This window comes from Lepus europaeus, chromosome 7 (genome assembly GCF_033115175.1).
Source record: "Lepus europaeus isolate LE1 chromosome 7, mLepTim1.pri, whole genome shotgun sequence".
Lineage (NCBI taxonomy): Eukaryota > Metazoa > Chordata > Mammalia > Lagomorpha > Leporidae > Lepus > Lepus europaeus.
The window spans coordinates 112,329,969-112,352,691 of record NC_084833.1 but is presented as its reverse complement, the minus strand read 5'-3'; the positions used below and the strand labels follow the sequence as shown (position 1 = coordinate 112,352,691).

The 22,723-nt window shown below is 37.5% G+C and overlaps 2 protein-coding genes across 2 annotated transcripts; both read left to right on the top strand.

Annotated features, from left to right (window-relative positions):
* Positions 1–7,062: 7,062 nt before the first annotated feature.
* Positions 7,063–7,995, top strand: LOC133763511 (olfactory receptor 8B8-like). The gene has a single exon (XM_062197236.1). The coding sequence runs from the start codon at positions 7,063–7,065 to the stop codon at positions 7,993–7,995; it is 933 nt and encodes a 310-aa protein (XP_062053220.1).
* A 12,137-nt stretch (positions 7,996–20,132) lies between these two features.
* Positions 20,133–21,065, top strand: LOC133764740 (olfactory receptor 8D2). Its single transcript, XM_062198425.1, has one exon. The coding sequence runs from the start codon at positions 20,139–20,141 to the stop codon at positions 21,063–21,065; it is 927 nt and encodes a 308-aa protein (XP_062054409.1). The 5' UTR covers positions 20,133–20,138.
* Positions 21,066–22,723: the final 1,658 nt, after the last annotated feature.

The window sequence follows — 22,723 nt, the reverse complement described above, 5'->3', positions numbered from 1 at the left end:
GTTTTGTTTATGCTTCATTTTATGTTGTATTTCACTAAATATGAAGTTTGAGAAGAACAGTTTACAATGGAAAATGATTGTATTTTTTTTCTCATTGAAGATATTTGAATTTATCTAAAGGTCTTTTTTTCATTTTCTTTTTTCTTCTTGCTAAGAAAATTGATTGTTTTTTCATAATTATTTGAGCAAAATTTATTTTACTTTATTTAAAATATCATGAAGTACCAAGAGCTGGCATCAATGAGCATCATATCTAATTTAAATGATTTATGTGCTTTGCATTCTTGAGAGTCATTGAAATAAAGGATTGCCCCATGGTAAATATACTTCATTTGTATTTGTTGAATCAGTTTTTATTCCCGTATAGTTATAAAGTTACAGAATAAAAAATTGCAAAGAAGTACATGTTCCCATATATCCCACATACAGCTTCCCTTATTATTAACATCTTAAATTTGTATGTTTGTCTCAATCCACAAACCGCAATCAACTTCCTCTATTTTTTGTCCAAATTTTCTGCATTTCTCCAATCCATCCCAGTCTGTAGCTGAAAAAAAGAATTATATATATATATATATATATTTACATGCATGTACATCTCCATATTTTTCTCTATCTATCTATCTATCTATCTATCTCAGAATCTTCCAATGATGTACTGATTTTGGGGAAAAATGAAACACTTAGCCAGAACTCGAATGGATAAATATCCAGTAAATAAGAGATTCATCCATGTGAATTGTTCAATGGTGATCTAAATGCATTTCATTTTCAATTTTCATTTTGTCCTGGGAGTCTTTTAATCACGTTCCACTGCACTATACAAAGACTACCGAACAGTGACTACAAGATAACACTTGTAATGTACAGCATCCACACACTGATATTGTGCATTGATTTCCAGTGCCACTTTTGTGAAAACCCAGGAAATGAGATGAAAACAAGTTCTGTAGACAAAATAGTGTGTATGAAGAAGTTAGAAAGTGGAATTTGAAAGCTAGAAGGATGAGAAAGTGAAAACTCCTACTTAAGATAATTTAAAAAATATACAGATCATAAAATGTCAGTGGCTATGATGAAGGACTACAAACTAAACTGAGAAATAAGGGATATTTAATAGTAAGGAAAGGTTAAACCCAGAGAGCAGGTAGATCTTGAAACAATGAAATGACTCACATATTGGTTGATCTTCTAATTATAAGTAATGTTTCAAAGGCAATTTAAATATTTTTAAAATAACCATCACAATATACATTTTATCAATTTTTAAATCTACCTCCAATGTTTAGGTATGGGGTAATTTAGCATAAGTCATTTCTTGGCTCCTTTGATTATTTTTAGATATGCAGCTGAAACCAAAAGTGGAACCAAAAATCAAAACTAGTCACAATGTTTTGGACATGGCAGTCCAAGCAGCTTCTTAACCACTGTGATATCGCCGCCACTCTTTTGTATTTTGAACACATCCTTCCACTCAAATGATCTTAGAATTTTGGCTGATATACCTGATAATAATTTTATTTATGCTCTTTGTATAGGCTGTGTTTCTTTTTTATTGCTGCTTCAGATTATTTTTATTTGATTTCTGGTATTTTGAACACTGTGTGCCTTAGTGAACTCCTCTTTGGATTGAATTTGATTGATGACATCTTCTCTTCCTCTACGTGAATGTTGCTATCTTTGCCTAAGTAAACGAAGTTCTCTGTGCTTATTTCCCAACATGTACTTCCTTACTTCCTTTTTCCTTCTTTCCCAGAATGCCTATTGTATGAACATTGGGTCTTTTGATTGTGTCCTGTAATTACTGTAGGTTTTCTTTTACTTTTTCTTTCATTACTTTAGAAAAATTTTAAATGTTCTTTGTTCAAGCTCTCTAATTCTTTTTTGAGTTTGAACAAGGCTACTATTACAGTTTATTGTTGCATTTATCCATTCAATCATTGTTTCCTTAAACACTGATATTTCTTTTTCTGTTTACCAAAATATATATTTATCAAAGTTGTCATTTTATATATTCCATTTGCAATTAAATTATCTGTATATTTTTGTAGTCCAATCAACATATTTAAGAGAAATAATCTTAAATAGTTTCATTGATCTACATTTCTTTTGAGTCTGATGTTGAGCTTTGCCTGTTCCTTTTAGAAATATCAGGATATTCTGAGACTTTCGAAAGCTATGTGCATGTATCAGTGCATGACATTTGGAGTAAGAGTCACCAGTTCCAGCCTTTACAGTCATTCTTGTCAGGCAAATAACACTACTACTAGTATAACCTGAGATTCTGTGTTTATAGGCGGATAGCAATCCCAAAAATGCTTGATTTGAGTTCTCTAGATTGCTAGGGTGCAGCTTTGATGAATTTTAGTGAGGAAGCTGTCTGGGTTCTGTTGTCTGGTGAGAACATTGGCAGAATTCATTCAACGACTTGGTACATCTAAAAATGGCACTGAAATAATTGCTTTACTGGGCAAGCTGTGTCATTCTTAGAGTCTTTGAGTGGACAGCATTGTAGTACAAGTTCCACGAGTCAGGCAGGATCATTATACATTATGGACAGGACCAATTTTTAGGCTGACTAAAAATGTTCAGTTGAAGTTTGCCTCTTACTGTTGTATGTGAATTCAGGTGGACTTTGAGGCTATGCTGATATATTTAAATATTTTGGTGACAAAAAATTAGCTCCCAGTCTTTTTGAATGGGTGGTGCCAAGCACCTCCCTCCCTGGCTGCTGAAAATTGACAGCCTCAGAATTCAAGCCAGATGAATCTAGCCAGCACTTCTGGGATGAGCCACTCAGCTTTGCAGGTGGGCTACCCTGTTAGGTGGTACCTGTGATCAGGCACCCCTCCTGAAAGACACACAGACCTGTTACCAAGATCTGTGCACTAGACACTGTGGGCTTCACATCCTTGATTTGTTTCTATCTGTTTGCTGGTGCCCCAGCTGTGTAATTACCTACTGGGCTCCACATGAGGTTAGACTGGAGTGGGCTTTCAGGGAAACTTCTTGGAATCCTGGTGAAAATGAATGCTGCATTGCAGGAACTTTGGCTATGGAGAATCTTCTCTGTGAGACACTATGCTAGCTTAGCAGAGGGGAAGCCTTGACATCATCGAGGAATATCATTTTCCTACCCTTTCTAAGACCACTCCACTCTGTTGTCCACAGAGGTTTCTCAGGCCCGTTTTCAAGGTTAGATTTTAGGTACTCTTATATGTGTATAGTTTCCAGCTAAACTTCCTGAGATGGGGTTTTGAAAATTTGGACCTCATGTTCTGTCATCATGCTGATATTTCTTTTCCTGAATGTTCTTGACCTCTGGAGGGACAAAGCTGTTTTTTCACAGCCTGTGCTAGCTGCAGTGTGATGGACTAAACAGCAGTGTTTCTGAGGGGAAATGTTAGAACAGCTGTTAGGACACACTACAATTCAGCAGTATAGCACTCTTACAACTTTACTAATTGTGTATTTGTGTGATGGTGTTGAGAAAAGTATGGAAGTCATTGTTTTTGTAAGCCATATATTCACTATGTGATAAATGTGGAGATGATTCTGAAGAATTTTAGCTAAAGAACAACACAATTTCCAGAAATGTTTGAGAGTGCCTACACTGTACTCTGTATTATATTTAGTAACAAAGTGGTAAAAATGACAGAATCAACATATGTTATAAACTTGTAAGTCATTTACAGCAAGCTGTATATGAATTAGGGAGAAATACATTAATTAAAAGAAAGCCAGATGTTGATGTTGAGAATTTTTATGAAGGATACAGCAGAAACAATCAGATATTCAAAACAGAAATCCCTAGCTTTAGAATTTCAAGTCATTATTTTATGACTTAAATCATATGAAAACAGTAAGATTGAAAATAAATCATTCTTTGAATTTTCATTTTGGGGGATAGGGTTATTAGATGGTACTCCTTGGGGTGAAAACTTATAGACTAATGTAAATGTTCTGAGACTGTTTAAGGTAGGCTAAGCTATGATGCTTGTAGATTATGCTTATTCAATGCATTTTTTATATTTTAAAATATCCCCATTAAATGCACATAGAGTAACTGTCTATTCATGGGTTCAATATGACAATCCAGAATATCACTGCCATGTGTAAGGGTAAAATGAGTATAATTTTTATTTTCATTTTCTTAATATTTCTCAGTGTTTGGAAACTTCAAATCTCCTATTCTAATGGATTTTAAATTAGTAGTTTGTCATCACCCTACAGTGCTCTAGAATATAGTCTTATTCCTTCTATCTGACTGTACTTCAGTTCCTGTTAAAAAATCCCTCCGTGTCACCCTCCTATCCTTAATATTCTGAAATAATCTCTTTTTTTAATATCTTCTTAGAGATTAACCTTTTTACTTTTATATAGAATTGAAAACCACAGTGTTTGTCTTTCTGTGTTGGTTTATTTAACAAAATATCTTCCATCAATTGTACTTTACTTTAGGCTTTTGATATTTTCAATGTAAAATGACTTTATGAAAACAATATCCATCCTAAGTCTATAACCATCGATCTTCACAACTGACAGTTGAATATTTACCAAATGCCAGCAGTATTCCAACCATTTTTATTTAATGTTTTGTCTTTTTTTTTTGACAAGCAGAGTTTTTTTTTTTTTTTTTTTTTTTTTTTGACAAGCAGAGTTAGACAGTGAGAGAGAGAGACAGAGAGGAAAGTCTTCCTTCCGTTGGTTCACACCCCAAATGGCCACTACAGCCAGCGCACTGTGCCAATCCGAAGCCAGGAGCCAGGTGCTTCCTCCTAGTCTCCCATGCGGGTGTAGGGCCCAAGAACTTGGGCCATCCTCCACTGCCTTCCCGGGCCACAGCAGAGATCTGGACTGGAAGAGGAGGAACTGGGACAGAATCCAGGGTGCCGGTGCCGCAGGCAGAGGATTCAGCCAAGTGAGCTGAGGCGCCAGCCTAATGTTTTATTTTTTTATTTTTTTTTTATTTTTATTTTTTGACAGGGAGAGTGGACAGTGAGAGAGAGAGAGACAGAGAGAAAGGTCTTTTTTTTACCGTTGGTTCACCCTCCAATGGCCGCTGTGGCTGGCGCACCGCGCTGATCCGAAGCCAGGAGCCAGGTGCTTCTCCTGGTCTTCCATGCGGGTGCAGGGCCCAAGTACTTGGGCTATCCTCCACTGCACTCCCGGGCCACAGCAGAGAGCTGCCTAATGTTTTGTCTTAACATCACAATACCCCATTAAAAGAGATACTATGAAATCTTGAAAAATTTCATATAAAGAAGCAAAGAAGCAGATAGACAGAACCCAAGGGAAATTTCCGTTAAATATGTTTGAAAAGTGTTGGGGGGCAATCCATTTCCCTACAGAGTTGTAGATGATGGAGAACACTTATTTCTGGCTCTCCTGTGGGAGAAAAATATTCTTTGGAGTGAAGTGAAAACTTGAGTAATATATTGAATCACTCTTTAAATAAAGGAAGATCTTGATCTGATATGCATCTACCATCTCCTTATTGCTTTTTGCTACCTAGAATGTGTTCCCTGGGAAGAGAATTAGCAACCTTTACCCCTCTTATAATCAAGTGCATCATATCATTAAACATGTTAAATCTCCTAGTGCCTCATCAGGTGGCAAATGTCCTTATGACACATGTTGTTTAGTTTCCCTTGGTACTTGAGATGCCAAAAATTATAATCATGAATTGTGGCCAGCAGTTCTGACAAGTTATTAAGGACTATGAAAAATAATTCTTTACTACACTTAGCTTCCAATGTAGCAAAGTCACAGAGCTTTACACTGGCCTCAGCAGGACCACCGTTTTAATAGCAGTAAGGAAACACTGAGGATTTCTTGCCTGTTGAAGGTGAGTTTGAGATTCTGTTCACATTCATTTCTTCCTTTTTATTTGATGCTTTTATGGAAATATCAGTGAAACAAAATTTTATACATATGTATATGTGAGGTAGACGATATGTTTTGAAATACGTACTTAATGTGTAACAATCATAATGATCAAATTAAGTATGATATCCATCCCTTCTTAGGCACACCCTTTGTGTTTTTTGTGCATGTATTTAGAAGATTAATTTTCAAATGAATTGTCTTAGAAAATACCATGTATAATTATTCATATTAACTATTGTTACTTATATATCATATATATTATATTATATGTTATTATTAACTATTGTTACATTGCTATTCATTATGTCTCCAGAAATCATTCATCTTTCATAACTACAACTTGGTGATCTTTAATCAACCCTATGTGTTTTTCCCTCCTAATGACCTCTGGATCAAACATCGTCTTCTTTCCTTACATGAGTTTGGTTGTGATGAATCTCAAATACAGGGAGGTTATCCAAGATTTCTCTATCAGTGCCTTGATATTAACATAGAATTTTTATAAGTAAAATCCAAGGATCTCTGTTTTCTTTTTATTTCATGAAATACTTAGTCTCATGATTGTTGCAGAAGATTCTATTTGAAAGGAGATCAGAGAATATTCAACACATGTTGGCCACAAGGGTTGTACCTTCTTAATAAGATGATTCCCTCTGCATGGTCAGAATTATCACTCTTCTATTTTCATAACTCTGATTCTCTGACAATAGGCAGCAACCAATCACTTATAGACTAAAGTTTCCTTAGTTTCATTAGAAATTGTTTAGGGAGCTCACTCCGGAATATTCTAATCTGCATTGGTGGTTGCACCAATTATTTTTCTGATTTTATTTGTAAGGAAGGAACTCCAAGCATATGACAAAATAATGAGAGGAGAGGGACCATTGTGTCCAGATCTGCCCTCTATCCTTTCCATGCACCTTCTCAGCAATCATATTTGCATATGAAATCATTGACTTTCTCATAGGAGGGCTTTTTGCTTTGTTTAGCTTGTAGGGCTTGAATAACAGGATGACAATATTGCCTGGTAAAGGCAGTGCTATGACTTATTGTTGGGGTAGACTTAGAGACTTACAACTTTGAACTCTCACTGAATATGTGAAAATATTGTTGAAAGAGGGGTGTTCTAAGGTCATTCTTATTTCCTGTGTCCACAGATTCACTTAGAGAGTAATGGCACACACAAATGGCTCTTTTGTGACAGAATTCATCCTAATGGGGTTAACCGACCAACCAGACCTCCAGCTGCCCCTTTTCTTCTTGTTTCTAGTCACATACATGATCACTTCTTTTGGAAATCTGGGCTTGATCATTTTAATTGTGCTGAATTCACACCTGCACACTCCCATGTACTTTTTCCTCTTCAATTTGTCTTTCATAGACTTCTGTTATTCCTCTGTAATTACACCCAAAATGATGATGAGCTTTGTATTGAAGAAGAATAGTGTCTCTTACATAGGATGTATGACACAGTTCTACTTCTTTGGTTTTTTTGTCATTTCTGAATGCTATGTGCTGACATCCATGGCCTATGATCGATACGTGGCCATCTGCAAGCCACTTTTATACAACACAATCATGTCCCCTAAAGTCTGTTTCAACCTTATGCTTGGTTCATACTTGACTGCCTTTTCTCACGCCATGATCCACACTGGATGCATTCTCAGGCTGAACTTCTGTGATGCAAACACCATCAACCACTACTTCTGTGATGTTCTCCCTTTGCTTGAGCTCTCCTGCACCAGCACTTACATCAATGAGGTAGAGATCTTCATTGTAGCAGGCATTGACATCATTGTTCCCAGCCTCATGGTCTTCATCTCTTATGGTTTCATTCTCTCCAGCATCCTGCACATCAGATCCACTGAGGGCAGGTCCAAAGCCTTCAGCACCTGCAGTTCCCACATAGTTGCTGTTTCTCTGTTCTTTGGATCAGGTGCATTCATGTATCTCAAGCCATCTTCTGCTTGGTCAATGAATGAGGGAAAAGTCTCTTCTGTTTTTTACACCATTGTGGTTCCTATGATGAATCCACTAATCTACAGTTTGAGGAACAAAGATGTTAAAATTGTCTTGAGAAAATCCCTGAGCAGTATCAAGTTTTAATTAGAAACACTATACTTTTTTGTACATAGTTACAGGAAAGAGACTCTATGGATTTCATCACCAATTTTTAGGGGAACTTTTGTTTTCCTATTGCTTTCCCAACATTCTGAAGGAAATTCTCTTTTCTTGATTTTTCCATGTTTTATCCTCTAGAGGTTTTTTCCCCTTCCTTTTCCTTCTCACCATACATACAATTTCTCCTTCACCCTATAACTGCTTGAGATCATCATTAAGTAAGAGTTTTAACTCTTGATTTTCATTGTCATTATTCACTTTACTTTTAAATTTAATTGTCATTGTCATTATTAAGTTTATTTTTCCTTAGAAGTGATTAGTGGCTGGTGCTGTGGTGCAGTATGTTAATCTATCCCATATGGGCACTGGTTCTAGTCCCTGCTGCTCCTCTTCTGATCCATCTCTCTGCTGTGGCTTGGGAAAGCACTTAGAAGATGGCCCAAGTGCTTGGGTTCCTGCACCCTCGTGGGAGACCTTGAAGAAGCTCCCGGCTCTTAGCTTCGAATTTGCACAGTTCTGGCTGTTGTGGCCAGTTGGGGAGTGAACCAGCAAATAGAAGACCTCTCTCTCTATCTCTCCCTCTCACTGTTTGTAAGTCTACCTCTTAAATAAATAAATAAATGTCTTTTAAAAAAAAAAAAAAGATGTGACAAGGGATAATGTAAAGGATCAAAAGATTGAAATTATTTCACTGGGCAGACAGTTTTTATTAGCACTTGTAATGATGTGTAAGTTCAACAACATGTTTTCCATGTGAAGGAATAAGTTTCTATATTGAATACGCTTAGTCAGTAATTCACAGATACAGTTATTTTCTATGTGAACTATTAAGTACAATGCACTTTGCAGTTGTAAACAGTATGCATTAAACTAATTCTGGCAGAATTGTTACATTTACTATTGTTTAGTTGAAGTGCACATACTAGATCTTCAATATGTATTCTGAATCTCAGAATCTTTAACAACTTACACAGCTTTTTAAAAGACAACAGCAAGAAAAAAACATCAGTATCAAAATTTCAAATGTTCTATACTTATAATATATTTCCTGTACACCTCATTTTATGAACTCTGATTCTCTAAATATGAAATTTTAGAAAACAATGCTATTTTGGAAGATGACTCTGCTTTGTTCCCAGATGTTGGGTGAATTTACTTAATAGACTTTATTTCATTTTATTCATTTCTTCTCATGAAAACAACCTGATATTGTTTAATAATTGTAGAAGAAATGATTTCCCTGTATTAATAATAATATTATATAACAAAATCCATAAACCAAGAGCATGATAACTAACTTAAAAGATTTATATTGTTTACCTATTTTAATAATTTTGATTATCTTTTGTATGATGTAAACAAGGAAAACTACAAGAAAATTTGATTTGCTCCTAAAATTCACAGGTATTTTGCTACTGTTTGGTTCACATATTTCAGAGAATTCATTTCTTTGAATAATTTCAAGAAAGCACTCTGTAATGTTAAAGATACTTTCAGACTTACCAAAATTTGAATATGCTTTAGAACTATTCATAATTGTTTTTAGTTTTGAAGAAACAGGTAAGAAACCAAGAGTTTAATTTGATAAGTTAAATAAAATAATACTGGATGCTAAAATGTATTTCTTGAATCCTTAAAATAAACTATAGTCACATTTTAAATATAATTAATCTATATTTTTTAACTTTTTAATTTTAGAGTAGTTTAAAACTACATACCAAAAATTTTAGAATTATGCAAAGTATCCATATACCTGTGTTCTGCTTTTTCTACTCTTAACGTATTATTTTAATATATTTGTCACAATCTCTAAATCACACTCGACTTCCCATAGTTTGTAACACAAGCCCTCTTTGTCTTCCGCATACTTCCAGTTCTCTAGTAACCAACATTCTGTGTTCATATTGTGGATTTTTTTTCTCATTTTTATCTGCTACCTATTAAGTAGAACATGTTGGGCATCATATTAAGTAATAATTTTTGTGTGTATGTAAGTGGAGGCCTGTTGAACTTGGATAGTTAGGAAATTTTTGTTTCAATTATAGAAGTGAAAGTTTTCAAAAAATAAAAAGAAATGAAATTGAAATATATCAGAATGTTTTACCTGATGTAACAGGGTTTTGGGAGAAAATGAGAGTATGAGCCAGAAGACAAATGGATAAATAGCCAGTAAACAAGAGGTTCATGCATGGTAAATGGTCTAAATACATCCAATCGAAATTTGTATCCTGTCCTGGATTCTCATAATGACCTTCCACTACATTTGTTCAAAGGCTATTGAAAAGTCATCACAACAGTGTCATGGCTTTCTTTTTGTAGGAAAAGCTGTGAGGACTGTTGAGCTAAGATAGTTGGCACATGATTGGCTTGAGTTAGTTAGGGAATTGACTTTGTTGCAGAATGTAAAAAACAAAAGCAAGAAGATTTTAAATGTTTTCAGGGTCTTATAACTGATGGGATAGATCCTTTTGTCATGACCTAAAGATTAAGTAGCTAATAAATAAGAGATCCACGTGTGTCAAATGGTCAGTGATGATCCAAACAATATTTAAATCTCAAGTTGTGTCCTGTTCTGGAGAATGTTATACTTATCCTCCACTGTTCTAAAAGTGTTTGAACACGAGATCCATACATTAATAATTAAGTGTAGAGAGGCCTCGTTAGGTAAGGAAGCCAGATATGAGCTTATGTGTGTGCGACAACGGCCTAAGCAGACATCTATGTCCAGCATATGCATTCCAAAGTCATCCGGATAACCTTCCAGGGGCAGCCCAGTGTTTGCATCCTGCCCAGCCCCTTCTACCAGATAACCTTCCAGGTGGGGGTCCCTGCCCCTTCTGCCTGATAATCTTCCAGGTGCAGTCCAGTATCTGCATTTCATTATCCTGCTCCAGATCCTGATCCTCCAGGGGGTCCTGCTCATCCTTCCTCTGTGCCAGCCAGGCTTCCTCCTGTCTGATAACTTCAGGGGGAAAACTCAGAAAGGAATTTCTACTATTTACATTCAAAAAGTCTTTTGTTCCAGGAGAAGACCTGGGAAGACAAAAACCCATCTCCTTAAAAACCCCCAGCCAAAATGTGAACCTGGCACTCTCTCTCAGGTTCTGTCTGGAGAGGTGCCCATCTGTTCTTACGGATGTCCCTGCTCTAATAAACCTTGTTATTTGCTTTCCACTTACTCTCTGTCTCATGCCTGAATTCTTTCTTGTGCGAAGACAAGGACCCTGCCATTCTCCGGTAACAGCCTCATTTGTGAAGAATCAGAATTAATAAAACAGTAACTTTTAAAGATAATGTTTAATGGAAATTTAATCCCCAGTTACAAAGAAGCAGTTTGAAAACCAGAAGAATAAAGTAGAAGACCCTAAACACATGAAGATCATAGGGTTTTAATGGATATGATAGAGGCTTATCATTTAAGGTAAGAAAGAAGGCTTATTTGACATTGAAGAATGATTAAACCTAGAAGGCAGGATGATTTTGAAACAATTAAATCACTGATTTTTGTTGACTCTCCACATGTAATTTAAGGCATTAACACCACCTATGTGGCTAGGGAGCAATGATAATTTAAAAGGAACATTTGTTGAATAAAACCAATTATGATAATGTATTTTTAGGAGTAGGATGTTAGGATATTATCCATTTAAGAAAAAGGGGAACTATGACTACTCTGAAAATTTTAAAATGTGACTTAAAGAGGGAGAATTTAAACATTTTCTTTGCTTCTTTTTGTAGAAATTTATTTATTTGCTTGAAAGTCAGAGTCAGAGTTACACATAGAGAGAGGAGAGGCAGAGAGAGAAAGAGAGAGGACTTCCATCTGATGGTTCACTCCCCAATTGGCCACAATGGCTGGAGCTGTGCCAGTCCGAAGCCAGGAGCCAGGAGCTGCTTCTAGGCAGGGGCCCAAGAACTTGGGCCATCTTCTACTTTTTCCCAGGCCATAGCAGAGAGCTGGATTGAAAGTGGAGCAGCCGGGACTGTACCGGTACCCATACAGGATGTTGGCACTGCAGGTGGCAGCTCTACCCGCTACACCACAGCGTCAGCCCCAGAGTTAAACATTTTCTAAGATATAATAATGTATAGTATTTTACCTTTAAATATTTTTAAAATATTTATTTATTTGAAAGGCAGAGTTACAGAAAGAAAGGAAGGAAGAATAGAAGATCAGGGAGAGAGAGAAAGAGAACCTTCTATCACTTGTTCACTCCCCAAATGTCCACAATGGCCAGGACTGGGTGAGGCCAAATCTAGAATCTGGAACTCCATCCAGTCTCCCATCTGGGTGGCAGGAGCCCAAGTACTTGGGACATCTTCTACTGCCTTTCTAGGCACATCAGAAGGGAGCTGGCTTTTAAGTGGAGCAGCCAGGGCTTGATCCAGTGCTCATATATGATGTTGGTTAACAGGCAGTGGCTTAACCTGCCAGCACCACATTGTTGGCTCCATCATTTTTTTAAAAAGCTTTAATTTTTTTAAATCGAAAGGCAGTGTTAGAGAGGGAGAAACAGAGATAGAGATAGAGAGAGAGTGTGTGTGTGTCTATTCATTGGTTCATCCCCTGGATGATCTCAATGGCTGGAGTTTGGGCAGATTAAAGCCAGGAATCTGCTACTACTCCATCATGGTCTCCCATGTGGGTGGCAAGGGCACAAATGCTTGGACCATCTTCTGATGCTTTTCCAGGCACATTAACAGGGAGTGGATTGCTACTGGAGCAGCTGAGATTCCAACTGGCATCCATATAGGATGCCAGCCTTGCAAGCAGCAGCTTAATAATGTGTTGTGCCACAAATCCAACCATGTTTTACCATTTTTCTAATCTCTACTCAATGCTTATATATTGTGAAATTTAGCATAAGTCATTGCTTATGTTGATTATTTTTATAAATTCAGCATTGCTAAATCCCTATGATATTTATCCCAGAGACTAAAAACCTATGATTTGAAATTACTTCTTAGTCCTCACACAATAGCTCCAAGATCAACATGCTTGGCTTTTCATTCAGATTGTTCTATTTATATAAAATAGTATAACTTGGTCGGAGATTCCTTTTTAATTTTACTTTACCTGCTGCTTCCTTTGATAAAACCACTTTTGGTATTGAATAAAAATCTATTTAAATAAGGAAAATTGTATGTGTCATTTGCTACCCTCTGCAGAAATATATCCACTCCTCAGATATTTCATCACTATTTAAAGTGACCAAAAGTGTGAATTCAACCAAATCACTAGTAGTTCATTTGAAATTTCCCAAAATACAAAAAGAGATTGCTTTGTTTTCAGAAAAATACACCTTCTTTAATTTGCCTAGCTACACCTTTTTGAAAATGAATTTCAAAAGAAAATGAATTTAAATAGCTTAAATACAACCTACATGTAGATAAATTCCAATAGGTTGTAGAAAGCCAAAATAACTCTGAGAATTAACTATGCAGTCATAACGAACTTGTGAGGTACTGACAAGGGATTTTTAAATAAATATGGCACAGTTTATTTTTCTTTCTTGCGTTGAGACATTTCACTGGTAATTCAGCTGAGCACCAGAGGAAGTGAGGAGTTTAATACTGAGCTTTGTTATACAATCTGAGGCAGAGCCTCCCACCTTCCTTAGTAGAGGGGAGGCTAGTGGAGTCCCCAGCGGTGTTTCAAGTCTCTTGTTGACATGAGTTGAGTGGGCCCACTTCTAACATCCATCAGAAACATGTGTGGGTATTAGAATTCCTCCTAGGTAAGATAGATAAGATTGTCCATAAATTTAAGCTGCTAAAATCAATCAAAGATACATTTTAATTCATGTGACCTGAATCTCTGTATCATATGTTTTAAACTTGTTGGTAGAAAGAAACTAAAAACATTTTATATGGTTGTGCTTAAGTTTACTGGTTAAACAAACTACACCATGTTAGATATTTAAGAGGTGTTTCCAAATACACGATTCTAAAATTTATAGAAGGCATTGGACCTTCTGGTAAATGTTTTCTTAACTTGTTATCTAATGGTTGAAACTGTTTGCTAAGTATTCATGTAATATTGCTATTGTCAGCAAGCGATCTAGGCCTTGCTCCCTCATTTCTCTATTCTAAGCCCAACTTGTTCTTTCATTTCTCTATTCTCTTCAAGGTAGGAAACTAATTCTATTATGAAGGAATCTGTAGGACACACAATTTAATCTTTAGACCTTATAAAAGAGATGGCTAACATCTTTCTGTAATAGCATAGCCAAAATAAGAACTTAAATAATAATCTCATAGCTAGATTTACTTCGCCATCAGCGAAGTAAACAGTAAGTAGAAAAAACCTCCCTTTCAGACCAAAGGGAAAGAAAGTTTTAAAGTGAGAATATAATTTTCCTCATGGGCATTGTCTACCTTAGAAAAACTACTACAGAACATGCCTGTGACTATAGACTTGTAGTTCAGGCCACTGAAGATTAGAGATGGAACTTGGGCACTCCCTTGACTTGCATCCTCTGGTCTGCTTTAACACAAACCAGGAGGAAAAGAAAGCTAGGCATCAGAAGCAATGGGTGGCAGGCCTATTAATGGCTGATCTGTACAGTGATCTGCCCTCAAGGAGACCCAACAGGCCAGTCCACTGCAGTGGCTTTCAATGTGGTAAGCCTGGGCTTCATCAGAAGTCAGTGTGTGAAGAGCCCTGGCAGCTCTGCCAAGAGTTGAATCACTGGAAATGGACCTTCCCTGGACTTGAAGGATGCCCAGGTCAGAGCCACAGATCTTATTGTCTCTAAGCTGAAAAACCCTTCACTCAGCCCAACTTTCAAAGTGACCACCGCAGCTGAGAGGACGGCCAAGTAGGGTCAGCAACATTGCAGGCAGAACTGTAAATTTCTTGTTAGAGATGCCCCCTGCCTTTACCTGGCCAGCTCTCCTCCCAGGCCAGCCAAGTAATGAAAGTCAACAGAGTGCCTTCCCCTAGGAGGTTCACTCCTCCCTTAGGATGTACCCCATGTGAAGAGATAGATAGGTCTGGGCCTCTTAACTTACAAGGCCTAAAGACCAACAGATTATTATCAAGCCCCTTCTGTCAGGTTCTATTTGCCTCTCAATCAGAAAACTTAATTGTAGCTTAGACAGCACCTCTCTTAGCTCCTCTAATAATGACTCTGTCCTTTGTTCTAGACCCTGTCTAGTGCACTTGGGCCTCATCCCTTCGTAATCATAACCTCTACTCTACCACCACTGGCTCTACTCCCAACCTGTGTATACTGATGGTCCTCTTCCCCACTTAATGCTGTATAATTGTTCAGTCCTAGCTAATGCCACTCTTAGGATCATTGGTTACTATCCTCACCCTGTCTTTTATGACCTTGTCTAAATATGATCAGAGTCAGTGAACGTGGAAGGCTTCCATAGCCTTGGCAACTCATGACGAGAGCCTAGGGTGGTTACTGACGCCATAAACTAGAGTGTCAATTTGTTGGGTCAACAACAGGAGTCACTGTGCACTTGTTCCTCATGTGGGATCTCTGTCCTTAATGTGCTGTACATTGTGATTTAATGCTATAACTAGTACTCAAACAGTATGTTTCACTTTGTGTTTCTATGTGGGTGCAAACTGTTGAAATCTTTACTTAATATATACTAAATTGATCTTCTGTATATAAAGAGAATTGAAAATGAATCTTGATGTAAATAGAAGGGAAGAGGGAGTGGGATAGGGGAGGGTTGCGGGTGGGAGGGAAGTTATGGGAGGGGGATGCCATTGTAATCCATAAGCTGTACATTGGAAATTTATATTCATTAAATAAAAGTTAAAAAAAGAATAAAAAAGTATAATAGTAGTAATCATTCAAATATATAAGTAAAAATAGGAAATGCAAATTAACTAAGCACAATATTTAAATGAGACTTTCAGACTGGGAGGGGTCCAGAAGCCACACAATTCCCAATCCTTCCCCAGTACAGCTATGTTCTTTTCATAAAAGATTAATGTTGAAGGAGAAATAAAAATCAATTAAGAATAAAGGACTGAGGGGCCGGCCCCATGGCGTACTAGCTTAATCCTCCATCCCATATGGGCGCCGGTTCTAGTCTCGGCTGCTCCTCTTCCAGTCCAGCTCTCTGCTGTGGCCCGGGAAGGCAGTGGAGGATGGCCGAAGTGCTTGGACTCCTGCACCCACATGGGAGACCAGGAAGAAGCACCTGGCTCCTGGCTTCAGATCAGCTCAGCTCTGGCTGTTGCAGCCAGTTGGAGAGCGAACCAGTGGATTGAAGATCTTTCTCTCTGTCTCTCCCTCTCATGGTCTGTAACTCTACCTCTCAAATAAATAAATAAATAAATAAACAAAATATTTTAAAAAGACTTCTATCTATGAACTACATTGAATCTGTTCTCTTTTTATTAATATCATGTTAACATGGGAATTGATGAATATTGTATTGTAGTAATTATCATGTGTTTGCTGTGACCCTGAGAATCTAATGTATCAACAAATTTCTTACAAAATACAAAACCTACTAAATTAACTCCATAATTAAATTAAAACAAATGAAATAGACTTTAAATATTAATATTGGAAGTAAATCATTGCATGCTAATATAAATAACAAGATGAAATAGTTTTGATATACACTTACCAACATTCTCAAAATATGCACAATCTGTCAGAATTTTAAGAATTTACCGATTCTAAAAGCGTAGTATGAGATTTTTTCTTTTTTATTTTAATAGAAAACTTTTATCTAATAAATATAAATTTAGAAAGTACAACTTTTCAATTATAGTGATTTTTCCTCCCATAACCCCCTTCCCACCCGCAAACCATCCCATCTCCTATGCACACTCCCACCCCATTCTTCATTAAGATTCAGTGTGAGATTTTTATAAACCTCTCATGAATTTATAGATAAAGGGGTCTGAAAAGGAAATATCCTCTTTGTACAACCAAGTTAATGAACGAGCTCTGCAGATGTTACATATAGGTCTTGAATTCAACAATGAAATATATTTTGTCACTTTTAAATACATGCAGAATTTGCTTATGAACTAATGCTTATTCTGTCTCAACAAATACAAAGAAGTGACATGAAGACAATAGTCTCCATTATCATACATTAAAATAAGAAATAATAAAAGCATTTACCTTCCTTACATTTTGAATTCTGTGAAACACTTCCAAATATTCCATAGTGCAAGAAGTAGTTCAAAATGAGAATTAGAAAATGTTCAGAACTGAATGACAATCGAAACATATATAGTAAAACTTGAAAGACATTGAGTAGTGGTTAGAGAGGCAACAGCCATTTTGAAACTGGTGTGTCAGGGTTAGAATGTAAGCATTAAGGTAAATTGAAAGAACAATATTATTTTAATACTAATATAATATTCATACTATAATATTATAAAATGCTATAATAGTTTAATAATATTAGAAGAGGAAAAATGTGAAAAATACAAAAACAGGAATAAAACATCAAAAGTTGACTACTCAAATGACCAATAAAGTAGAAAATAATTCTGTTAAAATTAATCAAGAAGTAATGGAGATTCATATAAGTATCAAGAATGGAGAAAGGGGACATAACTTAAAAGATGAAGCAAAGCAAAAAACATTCTCACAATACCATGAATGATTTCCCATAAGGAATCTGAGGGGTCAGCTAGTTAAGCTTCTGCTTGCAAATGCTGGCATCCCATATAGGAGTGCCAGTTCAAGTACTGGCTGCTCCACTTTTTTTTCTTTTTTTGACAGGCAGAGTTAGACAGTGAGAGAGAGAGACAGAGAGAAAGCTCTTCTTTCCCTTGGTTCACCCCTGAAATGGCTGCTACAGCCGGTGCACTGCGCCAATCCGAAGCCAGGAACCAGGTGCTTCCTCCTGGTCTCCCGTGGGGTGCAGGGCCCAAGCACTTGGGCCATCCTCCACTGCCTTCCCGGGCCACAGCAGAGAGCTAGACTGGAAGAGGAGCAACTGGGACAGAACCGGCGCCCCAACCGGGACTAGAACCTGGAGTTCCGGCGCCGTAGGCGGCGGATTAGCCTAGTGAGCCCTGGCGCCGGCTGGCTGCTCCACTTCTGATCAGCTCCTTGATAATGCACCTGAGAAGGAAGAGGATGGCCCAAGTATTTGTGTCTCTGCCACCTATGTGGGAGACAGATGGAGTTCCCGGATCCTGGATTCAGTGTGGCCCAACTCTAAACCTTGAGGCCATCTCAGAGAGTGAACTAGCAAATGAGAGACTCTCGCTCTCTCACTTTCACTCTCTGTCTCCCTCTACCTCGCCCTCGTCTGTCACTCTGCCTTCAAAAAATGATATTTGAAAGCTTAGATGCAATAGACAACTATTTGTAACAATATACAACTGTTTGTATAGTATAAAAACCTCATTTAAAAACTGATCTGAATAAATATATAATCAGTAAAGAAATTACATTGCTAGTTTGAAGTTCCTATCCCCCCAAAAATTCTTGAGAAAGTTTTGCAAGTGCTTTGTAAGAAACTGTAAAAATGAAGTATCTCTAACTTATGTGAACATTTCTATGGACCAGAAATAGAAGGGCAGTATAAGAAAGGACGATTAATAAGGTAATGTCATATGGTGAGAAGGTTACAATTTATTCTAATTATTATGCTACATAAATAAATAAAATTATCTGACATGGTGTCACAAAGTAGAAAGCAGGAGTTTTAATAGGTGGTCTGACTAATTAAATTATAAAGTTATTTCTTCATGGGAAAGAATATTTCAATAAGATATGCTCCAGAAACAATTATAAGTAAGGGTGTGTGTTCCCTTATCAACTTTTATTACAGCTTATTAAACTGGAAAAATTCAGGAGCCTTCCCTAACTACAATTCATTTTGAAACTGTCTGAAAGTAACTAGTCTAGAGATTAAGGCAGGAAAGTTTGTTAAGAGAATGATGGTTTTCAAAACTCTTGGCAAATTCTAAGGTTTTTTAGGAGGACAAAATATACATTTTTATTTTTATTTATGCTTTAATTTTACTAACAGAGATAAATCTCTTGGGTGATGAATCTTTCAGTGATTATGTGGAGCTCTAATTTGTTTTTTTGTTAATTGTGTATGGCACACAGAACCAAATCTTGAGAGATTTTGTAAACCTTTGGGAATTAGTTGTTGTATATTTCTAAGTCAGACACCAACGTTTCCAAGTAATGCTAGGATTCAAGTTTTTGATGGTAAATGTCTTAAGGTAAGTGAATGGCAATCCTCAGCAGGTTGTATAAATTGTACATGGGGTTTGGATTGATTCTATTTAAATGTTCTAATTAATGGTTAGTCCTTCAAATGACCAAATGAAAATGTATTATTCTTGATGACTTAGGCAACACTTATTGTTTCAATTCGGATTAAACATCAGGGGAAACTAAGTCAATGTACAAGGAATTCTCTAGTTCTGATCTAACAGGTTTGAAAGTTTGGTGTGAAGTCATGCATAACAGAGAAAGACAAGGAGGGAGGCACTGATTTGTTGGAGGTTCAGATATTACACCTAAAAGTTCACCTTACTTTGCTGTTTCTGCAACAGAAAAAAGTTCAAACTGAAGTCTAATAGCTATTAGCACCTCAGTTCTATTATTTTGTTAGTCATGTCCACACTGATTTGAGTGATTCCTATAATTTAGAGATTTTAAAACGTTTCTTAGGCTCCAGGTTTAGAGACTGTTAGTTATATTCATTCATGTAGATAAATCAGGAAATGGAAATGAGCTACTCTGAAATCATTAGAACTAGACTGGAAGCCATGTTTATCAAATCTGAAGGCTATATTGGGATATGCTCTGAATAAAAGGGTAAGCAGTCTTATTTTAATGGTATTTACAAAAATGTAATTAGGTCAGGGTTGTTTGTGCTTTCTATAAAAGTGAGGTAATTTGGGACTTAAGCCTGGGAACAAAATAAAAGTATGCAGAGTTAAGAACAACATTCAAGAAGGTTGGGCAGAATCCAGGCTCCGGGTTACAATCAGAGTCATTGTACTTCAGCTTTAAGAAGTCCCTGAAAAGGATCAAATTATGGGATAGATGGAGCTATCAGGGATGGAGTCAACCAAGAGGGGCATTCCATTCTGCTTTGGGAATCAGGAACCAAGACTAATGCCCCCTTCATTTCCTCCTACAGATCTCTTGTGAGAGATGGCTGCTTCAAATCATTCTTCAGTGACTGACTTTATCCTTGAAGGGTTAACAAACTGCCCAGAGCTCCAGCTGCCCCTCTTCCTTCTTTTCCTGGGAATATATGTGGTTACAGTAGTGGGGAACTTGAGCATGATCCTCTTAATTTCTATCAGCTCTCAACTTCATTCTCCAATGTATTATTTTCTCAGTCACTTATCATTCATTGACCTCTGTTACTCCTCTGTCATTACTCCTAAGATGCTGGTGAACTTCGTGTCAGAGGAGAACATCATCTCCTTTCTGGAGTGCATGGCTCAACTTTACTTCTTCCTTATTTTTGTAATTGCCGAAGGGTACCTGCTGACAGCCATGGCTTATGACCGTTATGCTGCTATCTGTAGCCCACTGCTTTACAATATTGTCATGTCCCATAGGGTCTGCTCCATCATGATGGCTGTGGTATACTTCCTGGGTTTGTTTGGGGCCACAGTCCATACTACCTTCATGTCAATGCTGTCATTCTGTGGGTCTCATGTTGTCAGTCATTACTTTTGTGATATTCTTCCTTTACTGACCCTGTCTTGCTCCAGCACTCACATCAATGAGATACTGCTGTTTATTATTGGAGGAGTTAACACCTTAGCACCTACGCTGGCTATTCTCATTTCTTATGCTTTCATCCTGTCTAGTATCCTCCGCATTCGATCCACTGAGGGACGGTCAAAAGCCTTTGGCACATGTAGCTCCCACCTCATGGCTGTGGGCATCTTTTTTGGGTCTATCACATTCATGTATTTCAAGCCCCCCTCCAGTGTTACCATGGAAGAGGAGAAGGTATCATCTGTCTTCTATACCACCGTGATCCCCATGCTGAACCCCCTGATCTACAGCCTGAGGAACAAGGATGTGAAGAATGCACTGAGAAAAGTTGTTGGGGGAAGGTAGTCATCTTGAAAATGTGGGTTCTAAAAAGGAGTAAGGAAAATCAACCAGATGAAAGGTTGCCAAGAGCCCATTGCAACTTCACTTTCCTTCCAGTAAAGCAAGTTCATGGTTGTTCACAAAAATATATTTTTAATTTTTTAATTTTTTTAATTTTTTTAAATTTTTTGACAGGCAGAGTAGACACTGAGAGAAACAGAGAGAAAGGACTTCCTTTTCTGTTGGTTCACCCTCCAATGGCCACCGTGGCCGGTGCACCACGCTGATCCAAAGCCAGGAGCCAGGTGCTTATCCTGGTCTCCCATGCGGGTGCAGGGCCCAAAGACTGGGACCATCCTCCACTGCACTTCCGGGCCACAGCAGAGAGCTGGACTGGAAGAGGGGCAACTGGGACAGAATCTGGCGCCCCGACCAGGACTAGAACCCAGTGTGCCGGTGCTGCAGGTGGAGCATTAGCCTATTGAGCCATGGCGCTGGCCTACAAAAATATATTTTATACTTCATAATGGCTGACCCTTTTTTGGAGATTATCAAATAGCATGATTTTCTTTGGAAATGTATTTGAGAAAAAAGTACTGACAGAGGGCAAACAAATAGCACAATTTATATTGAACAAATAAATTTTGAGAATGCTTGAGGACTAACGTGTGAGTTAAGGGCTGTCTTTGAGATGGGATGATGCTAATTGGAAAATCAAAATTCCTGGAGGGCAGGATGAGGAGTGTCTTTAAACTTTTGACAGAAGTGGTTGTTTTTGTCTAAATTCCAAATATTGAGATATTAAGGATATTGAGATGGGGTTGTTAGGGATGTAATATAGTGAAGAACAACTGTGGGTAGATCATAGAGGGTAGAACAGTGGAAAGAGGAGTGAAGAGAAAAAAATAAAGGAAGAGTGAGACCATTAGGTTTAAGTGGTGGGTTAAGATGGCAAAAACATAGGCTAATCTTATCAACAACTTACACACATTCAGTTAAGGTCACTAATAACCTCCCTGGAGTTTTGTATTCCCTGCCTTTGGAGACCATTAATTAGCTGTGATTATACATTAAAAAGTCTGGCAAAATGTAGCTTCAATCTGGGGAGATGAATTCATTTTTTATTTTGTATTAGAATAATTATTTTTAAATTTATTTGTTTGGAAAGAGCTACAGAGATACAGAGAGACAGAGAGACAGAGAGAGAAAGAGAGAGAGAGAGAGAGAGAGAGAGAGAGAGATCTTCTAACTGCTGGTTCACTCTCCAGATGGCTGTACCAGCCAGGCTGGGGTCAGGTTGAAGCTAGGAGTCAGTCATATGGGTTTCCCATGTGGGTGGCAGGAGCCATCTTCTGCCATTCTTCTCCAGCTTATAGCAGGAAATTGGATCAGAAGTGGAACATCCAGGACATGACCTGGTGCCCAGATTAGATAGTGGTATTGCAGGTGGTGATCTTACTGACTACACCACAATGCTGGCCCCTTAGAATAATAATTTTTAAAATATCAAGGTTTTTTTTTTTTTTCTCTCAGGAGTCTATAGTAGTTTTCTACTTCCTGCAAAGATCCTGGTTCTCGAACACCCTGTGATTTGCCTCTATCCACCATTTTCCTGAGGTGGAACAGAAACGATCTCATTCCACCACGCTGGCACATCATTTCAGGCAACAGACCACACAACC

Bases quoted from the DNA above. Each gene is read 5' to 3' on its own strand.
- LOC133763511 (XM_062197236.1), top strand. From the start codon at position 7,063: ATGGCACACACAAATGGCTCTTTTGTGACAGAATTCATCCTAATGGGG.
- LOC133764740 (XM_062198425.1), top strand. From the start codon at position 20,139: ATGGCTGCTTCAAATCATTCTTCAGTGACTGACTTTATCCTTGAAGGG.